Source organism: Sinocyclocheilus rhinocerous, unplaced genomic scaffold (genome assembly GCF_001515625.1).
Source record: "Sinocyclocheilus rhinocerous isolate Xijiao unplaced genomic scaffold, SAMN03320098_v1.1 scaffold934, whole genome shotgun sequence".
NCBI classification, from domain to species: Eukaryota; Metazoa; Chordata; class Actinopteri; order Cypriniformes; family Cyprinidae; genus Sinocyclocheilus; species Sinocyclocheilus rhinocerous.
In genome coordinates this window covers 154,534-163,371 of record NW_015658752.1, presented here as the reverse complement: position 1 = coordinate 163,371, position 8,838 = coordinate 154,534, and the positions used below count along the sequence as shown (strand labels likewise).

Here is an 8,838-nt window from a genome sequence, read left to right as displayed (position 1 = left end):
AGTTATTCGGTCAAGAGCAGTGAGTGATTTTCTGTTTTTATTTATTGTTTGGCTCATATTAACAGCGTAGACAGCAGTAGGTACTGTATATTACGCTGCTGCCACACAGATCTAATATAGACATTCGATTTCTTTCCCAGCTGTTTAACTTCACAGACATAACCGACTGTGTTTTTGTAACTTAAGCGTGTTTTTAACATAAACTTGTGTGTGAAAGAGAACTTTTAGTACTCACATGCGTGTGACAGCCGCTCTCTGTTCATGTGCTTCGGTTGTGTGCGTCCAGAAAAACGTATATCAGCAATTTAAACTGATATGGCTTTAAAATGCGTGATTTCAGCGCGATATACATGATAATCAAAACCAAACAGCAGTTTTTTGGCAGAGATCTGAGATACGAGCTAAAATTGCACAGCTCTGTTCTGGGAAAGAGGGCGGGGAGCAGCAGCTCATTTGCATTTAAAGAGAAATGGACTAAAATGGACTGCTTCCACTCAAAATAGGCATTTTCAAAATGATATAATAAATGATCTGTGGGGTATTTTGAGCTGAAACTTCACAAACGCATTCTGGGGACATCTGAGATTTATAATACATCTTGTAAAAAGGGGCATAATAGGTGCCCTTTAAATATCTGGGTCATCCTTTTCACTTTCGGTGACATTTTCCCAAATAAGCCCTAGTTAACTTAAACCCAAAAAAAGCCACAAACCATCAAGTTTAACCTCCCTACTTCTAAATGTCATATAACATGACATTTACAAACATGTAGACATGTTCACCTCCCCTTTTTCCAAACGGATCCCACATCAGTGGAAAGGCATATGTATTTAATGAGCACGGGGCATCAGGTGTGTTTTTGCTGGATCAGTTTAGCTTTTTCCTTTAATGTTATTTAGACATTATACAAGATATACTCTGCAAGAACAATACTGACTTGCTAATTCCAATAAACAAACTCTACAGAGTTGTTAATCAGTTGTTTTAGTTCAAGATTAAACCTTTTGTCTGGGTGCCCATGGGACTGAAGTGTAAAATCCTTCATTAAAAATTGATTTTTTAAAGCGATATGATTCATGTACCTCTTCGTTTCGCAGGCAGCAGATATTGTATGGGGAAGCATCCTGGAATACTCTGTGGGTTCGTTTATCTGCACAAGAACAAAAAGATACACAGAATGACAAAACTGTTTCCAAACAATAATTCTAAATATACTACAGTATGTCAGCACACATAGATTCAGACATATTTTCAGTAGGATTAAAAAATATTATATATATATATATATATTCTCTTTAAAATGTCTACATTAAAAAATATATATATTAATTTTATTAAATAAAATGAAGCCGATTTTTAAGACCATTACTATTTTCCATTGTGACATTATTTTTAACAGTTATAGTTAATGCCATTCCCCTCCAAAATTCTCATTACCACAATGCGTTTTTCTTTTTTGAGCATAACATCCTAGAATACTCTGTGGGTTCGTTTATCTGCACAAGAACAAAAAGATACACAGAATGACAAAACTGTTTCCAAACAATAATTCTAAATATACTACAGTATGTCAGCACACATAGATTCAGACATATTTTCAGTAGGATTAAAAAATATTATATATATATATATATATTCTCTTTAAAATGTCTACATTAAAAAATATATATATTAATTTTATTAAATAAAATGAAGCCGATTTTTAAGACCATTACTATTTTCCATTGTGACATTATTTTTAACAGTTACAGTTAATGCCATTCCCCTCCAAAATTCTCATTACCACAATGCGTTTTTCTTTTTTTGTTGAGCATAACACTTTCCTGTGCTTGACCAGATCTCTAACCAGTTTAATATTTATTTTTATAGTCCATACTAAGCAAACCATTAAGTTATGTATTTTTTCTTTTATTTATTTCTTTTATTTATTTTTTTACATCACATCAGCATCAAAGGCTATGTTCATGGCAAACTAAAAAATAATGAGATTTAAAATAGTCTTAATAACAGTACTTCAATGAATTGTATACAATTACTTTACAATACTCTTTTTACAAATAAATAAATAAAATTCCCCTCCCAAATTACCATTTTTTTAAGAATTTATTTTAATGAAATTAAAAAAAATATATATATATATATAATTTTTTTTACAGTAATGCAGTAAAGTAATAATAAAATAATATATGCATTATTGTATTAAGTATTAATATTAAAATAATTCCTTAATATATTATATATAACATATATATTTAAATAAGCATCAATTAAAGGCAAAACAACAAATTCTACCATGATATATAGATATTTTACAATTCATATAATTTATATTAACAACATTAAAGATTTTTTTTTTTTTTTTTGCAGTACAGTTAAAGAGAAATGGGTGGATATGTGCTTAATTGTTGTGAAAATAATGTCTCAACCTGAAACTCTGAGAAAGAGTTTTGTATGACTCAACTAGCAGAAAATACTTCTAAAAAGACCATTAATAAGCTCCGAAGTCTGTACAAGTTCACAAAAAAACTGCTTACTTCCTTAATTATGGCGCCTTTGAATGCATTTGCTATAGAATAACATACTTTGTTACATTTACAGGTTAAGCCCACTACAGATCTTGAATGGAGGCCATTATCTACCCTAGATTAAGTCCAGGAAAAGGAGAAAGTAGCCATTTCAAACTATTATGTCTATATCTTTCAGTAACAGTCATCTAAAAAAAAAAGTGACACCTCCTTTCATAAGACAGAACTCGATTCTCACTGGTTAGAGATCCGCCGGAGCACAGGAAAGCGTTATGCTTTAGTGCCCCCTGTGGGTTAAAAAGTGTATAGATTTAAACAATTGAGAAGAATTATCACACTGGATTCAATTAGAGAAACATTCTCACTATGGACAGATAGCGATGAAAAATGATATCAAACTGTGAAGAGAGAGAACTACATCTTTTTCACACATTTCTCACAACTTAACCCTCGAGTGAACTACGGATAACTAGCAAAGCACGGCAAACTCAGCTATTAGGTTTGTCTGTGCTTACAGGCGGTTAACGATGATAACACAATATAAAGTCTGGGAGGTCTGAGGTCACGGTCCTTTCGGTCCGTTCAGAACAATTACATCACAACCAAATGTGCATTTGCACTATAACTGGAAAAAACAACTTGGTGCATTTGGACAAAGTGTTGCAAGTCACCGAGAGGAAATGCAAAACTCTGAAATCAAACATAGGCCAGAGTCACATCCCTTTATAAGAGAAAACACCCACCAGGAAATGGTTAGTCCCGTGGGAACTGGATGAGTTGTCAGAGCGATGATCGCAAGGTGACAAGGTTTCTGCTTCCTGTTTTCTGGACGCAGGCTCACAGACCTCCCCTGAAGAAAAAAGAAAGAAAGAAATAAAAAGCACGGCCACGTTATCACAGTCAAACTCAACAATAACAAGAGTAATATAATATTTATTTAATGCCATGTCAGCATCTAAGGCTATTTTCATGGCAAAAACAATAAAAAATACAAGTATAACAAATACAATAAAAAGTTATATTACACAAGTTTTTTTACATTAACATATGATTAAAATTCTAAAAGTCTTTCTGCCAAAATTATACTACACTCTTTAAGCGAGTTCACTTCATAAAAGAGTTTTCTACATACATTAAAAGCTGGACAGTCCAATAAAATATGTTTGACAGAAAGGGGAATCTTGCAGAACATGCATTGAGTAGGGTCTTCACCTTTAAGCAAAAATGCATGAGTCAGTCTTGTATGACCTATTCAGCATCTGATAAATACCACTTGATCAAATCTAGTTTTAAAAGAGATCTGTTTGAAATTTCCGGTTGTATTTCATGCCATTTATTATTTGTACATGTATCCCACTCTTCTTGTCACTTATTTCATATATAACGATTAATAATAGGTCTGATCTCTGAGGGAGGAAGGGACAGGACGACTGGTTGCAATCGAGGGAAAGATGAATGCGGCCAAGTACAGGGATATCCTGGGCGAAAACCTTCTCCAGAGTGCTCAGGACCTCAGACTGGAACTAAGGTTTACCTTCCAACAAGACAATGACCCTAAGCACACAGCTAAAATAACGAAGGAGTGGCTTCCCAACAACTCTGTGACTGTTCTTGAATGGCCCAGCCAGATCCCTGACTTAAACCCAATTGAGCATCTCTGGAGAGACCTAAAAATGGCTGTCCACCAACGTTTACCGTCCAACCTGACAGAACTGGAGAGGATTTGCAAGGAGGAATGGCAGAGGATCCCCAAATCCATGTGTGAAAAACTTGTTGCATCTTTCCCAAAAAGACTCATGGCTGTATTAGATCAAGAGGGTGCTTCTACTAAATACTGAGCATTTTTCAGTTTTTCTTTTTTAATAAATCTGCAAAGATGTCAACAATTCTGTGTTTTTCTGTCAATATGGGGTGCTGTGTGTACATAAATGAGGAAAAAAAATTAACTTAAATGATTTTAGCAAATGGCTGCAATATAACAAAGAGTGAAAAATTTAAGGGGGTCTGAATACTTTCCGTACCCACTGTATATATATATAAATAAAATAGTACATATAAAATATACATGTTCTATATATACATATGACACTATCAGTCAAAAGTTTGGGCACACTCAAATGTATTTATTTATTAAAGTTTCTATTTAAACTTTTTGATCTAAAGGCTTCTGCTTAAACACCTGAATTTTGTTTTGTACTGTAGATAAAAATAAATTGTGTCTAAAAAAAAAAATTTTAAAAAGCACCTCATAAAGTTTCTCTGTCCAATGAATCTAGACAAAGGGTGTCGATTTTGAAGAAGTTTGAGCACCAGATAGTTCCCATATTTACATTTGTGTTACTTTACAGTTTTAACGACTTTTCTATTATATGAAACAGTCATAATAAACATATGAGGTGTGTGTACTGCCTCACTTCTAAGTTGATTTACAGACAGTCTAATCTTAGTATTTATAGTGTATACTAGGCAAACCATTTAGTTTTGAGTTATTTATATTAATTTATTCATTATTGTACCCCATATCAGAATCAAAGGCTATATTTAAGGCAAACTCAAGAGTAATACGATTTAAAATAGTCTTAATAACAATACTTTCAATGAACTGTATACAATAATTGAAACAATATTATTTTTACAAATATAATAAAAAATAATAAACATAAAAAATAAATAAATAAAAACAATTATATACACACACAATACAAACTTTTTTTAAAATGTTCATTAATGTATTAAGTAAAAACATTTCCTAGTATCATTCAAAGCAGGGCACTAGGGCTGTCAAAAAAAATTCGAATTTCGAATATTCGTCGAATTTAAAATAAAAATCCACATTCGAATGCAAAAACGTTGCATTCGAATTTTAGGTGTGCGTTAAGGAGGCAGCCTTATCAGCGGCGCACGAAATGCAATGACGATGTAAGTGTCGTTCATAGACTGTATAAAAACATGGACGTAGTCAGATAGTCATGTTATCTTATGCTTTGAATGATGCGCCCTCTTGTGGCCTCAGGAGAGAAGCCAAAAGCTTTTCTTCAACCTAACTGAAATTATGCATTTTAAATTCGAATATAATTCGAATTTTGATAATATTTAAGTACAAAATTCGAATTTAGTTTTTCAGCCATTTTGACAGCCCTACAGGGCACTCTAATAAAATGTTTTACAGTCAAGGAAGACTTACAAAAATCAATAAAGGCAATTCTTCTACTTTCAATAAATATACATGGGTAAGTGTGCCATTTAGTTCTGAAGATGTAATGATAAATCGCATTTCCAACCTGATGCATGTTTACGAAGGGAGCTGAGCTCAGCTTTGAGATGTGAGATGGTCTTCGCCTGCTCCTCTATCTTTCTCTCCAGCTGCTGAGTGTGCCACTGATACTGCTCGGTCTGCAAAAGCAATAGGTTAGTGTCTGCCCACTCTCACGCACGGCAGACCGAGTCAAATACAACGCTTCTGATGGAACCAACCGATAATCACAAACGGCACCTTGTGCTGAAGTTCCTTTCTGGCCAACTCTTTCTCGATAGACGCGTTGCGGTACGCTTCGAAGGCTTTGTTGAGCTGCTCACTGATGGTCCTGTCCATTCCGGGGCCTTCAGTAACATTCCGAACAGGGCGGTCCCGGGCCCTAGTCCCAGGCACACACAAACACTTACACACCCCTTCTTTAACTCAGAGGAGCGAGATTAGCACTGCACCTGTCAGTGACGGCTACAAACACACACAAGCTTCATCAACACACAGATTTTCAAAGCTAGTCTCGCTGATAGATAGAGACACTAAAAGCATAAAATGCCAGTTTAACATCTCATGTTATGCCCACGTCACATGAATGTGATAAACCTGATAGCGTGACAAAAGCCTCCGAACGTGTCAATGGGAAGTCCTGTATTTTTCCTGCACCTGGTCTACATTACTGCTTGAGTGTAATTAAATATAATTATTTACTATAATATTAAATTCCAAAACATTAAATAACACACCTTGGCTGTGGGGTAAGTTGTCACAATGGGATTTCCTATTGTAGGCTTTTCTTACACATTTTCATGTAAATGTAACATGCAAAAATAAATGTATTATATTTAAATACATTACACATTATATTTTTCTTTCGATCTTTTATTTGCACAATCAGTCCAAAGTTTGAACACACTCAAACAAGTTTGTTTAAACTTTTTGATCTAAAGGCTTCCGGATAAATGCTTGAAATTGATTTTGTAGACACTAAAGAATTGCATCAAAATATAAAATAAAAAATACATAAAATAACTAGTGCATCGCTTTATTTCAAAATTCAGTTTGTCCTCTTTTCTATCTTCTTTTTACATTTCACACTGCAAACTCCTGGGTTTGGTGAAGAATAAAATATTTTTAGTATTTTTTTTTACTTTTAAGTAACATTTATGCCTTTAATAATAATAACAATGTTAGAATCAGTTAAAGTTCAGTATAGTCTTGCCAAACACTGCAGAGACGGAAAGAAATGTCAACCATGACATGGCTAAATCACTTATAAAAGCATGAGGAATCATTTAAAATGCCTAAATAAATTTGTTTAAAATAAAACTTTAATATCTGGCTCTACAGGGAGGCTGGGGCATATTGTCACATGTTTATTCCAGTCAATATTTCACAAACTAAGTTTGCTTCTTCAAGCCAATTTCTATATAGATCCAGCCCTTAAAGTCTTGTCTACAAAAACATATTGAACATTTCCACCATTATTACCCAGGACAAAACATACAGCTCATTTGGCACATATATTGGCTATATGGGGCAAGTTGTCCCAATGGGAACTTGACATTAAAGAAACTATTGTAAGCTTTTCACACACAAAATTATTCTTTAAAATGCGGAAATGTAATGACACACCATTGTTTTGGCCACTTAATATTGTATAAAATCCCAACATATAAAGCATATGTGACACCCTACCCCAATCTGACTGATTTATGTAAAATGCTCTTTCAGTTCAAATTAATTTTTCTTATCTATTGTGCTCACTTGTTAGCCAACAGATGATGATAATGTAAAACAAGGACATGTGTAACTGGAGTTTTGACTCAAAAAAGTCATTAATATTAGACCTTGTGACAACTAGCCCCGGCCTTGATACCAACGGTGTGTTTCAAAACAAAGTTTTCCAGGAAACTTCCAGCAAACTTTACACTTTCAACATCAGTGAAACAAGTATGAAACAGAAATATAACAGCAAACACAATCAAACATCCTAATGACAGACAACCTGGGGCGTTTTCGACCAACTAAAAGCAAACGCGACCCGTCAAACATCCTCATATCTGAACATCATATCTCAGTGAAGTGAATAAAGTAAGTGCACTCATTAGTGTGCAGCACTGGCGTCTTACCTTCACTCCAAAACAGCCCAAACGCTTAAACCTAAGCGCAGTTTGGACATCGCGACGCTGCTACACGTATATCTACGCGTTTAACGGGAGGAAATGAACTATTTCGAACAAATGAACATTTTGTATGTTTTACAATGAGCTGGAACTTCCCTCGGGGAATCCCCGCGCGCCTTCGACATCCGCCTGGCGCCGCTCCAGCCAATCAGCGGCGAGTGTGCTTTTGTGCCTGTGTTTGCGTGCATTCGGGTTGTTATAAATATCACTGTGCTTGTGTATCCAGTCTGATCTGTTGAAACGGTTGAAACACACAATAGCATGTTCATATGCATGTATGATGTGTTTTGCACTGTTTTGACATTACAAATGTACAACTGTGGTCATGAAATTAATATTATTTTTAGTGTGTAATTTGCAGTTTTTACTCAGAGGTCAAATGTAGGCCTATTTTCTTTCTTTCTTTCTTTCTTTCTTTCTTTCTTTCTTTCTTTCTTTCTTCCCTCAATAGTCCCTCACTATTGTTAGTATGAAAAATGCCTTTAACAACGAATAGGCTATCTAATGCCAGGTGCACATAAACAAAATAGACAGTGAATTTATTCTATTAATATATAATTTATGTTCTTTTGTCATGAAGATGCTTTTTGGCCTTTGCACATGCTTGTATATCCAAGTTTGCATTGCTTGCATATTTAAAAAAATGCATATTTTAATGAGAAGAAGAATTAAAATAGCACTTTATTTATTCTATAAACATCTCTGTATACTATCTATATATATACATAAAATGTTAAAAATTTAAACTTATTTTATATCAGATAGCTGCAAATGTTTGTTATTTTCATTTAATTTACCTTGATGGACTAAAATGACTCAAAATAAAACAGACATAAAAAAAATTAATAAAATAATTAAGATATTGTTTTTTTTAAACTTGGTA

General features: G+C 34.0%; 1 protein-coding gene across 1 annotated transcript in view; it reads right to left on the bottom strand.

Annotated features, from left to right (window-relative positions):
• Positions 1-8,038, bottom strand: part of LOC107722922 (TRAF family member-associated NF-kappa-B activator-like) — a gene marked incomplete at its 3' end in the record, with an annotated part of 17,070 nt that extends 9,032 nt beyond the window's left edge. The window contains exons 1-5 of the mRNA XM_016531419.1: positions 7,902-8,038; positions 6,019-6,243; positions 5,807-5,918; positions 3,269-3,375; positions 1,083-1,150 (exon numbers count right to left, since the gene is read on the bottom strand). Of these exons, the coding sequence (XP_016386905.1) occupies positions 1,083-1,150; positions 3,269-3,375; positions 5,807-5,918; positions 6,019-6,117 (386 nt within the window). The remainder of the gene's footprint in view (positions 1-1,082; positions 1,151-3,268; positions 3,376-5,806; positions 5,919-6,018; positions 6,244-7,901) is intronic.
• Between the last annotated feature and the right edge of the window lie 800 nt (positions 8,039-8,838).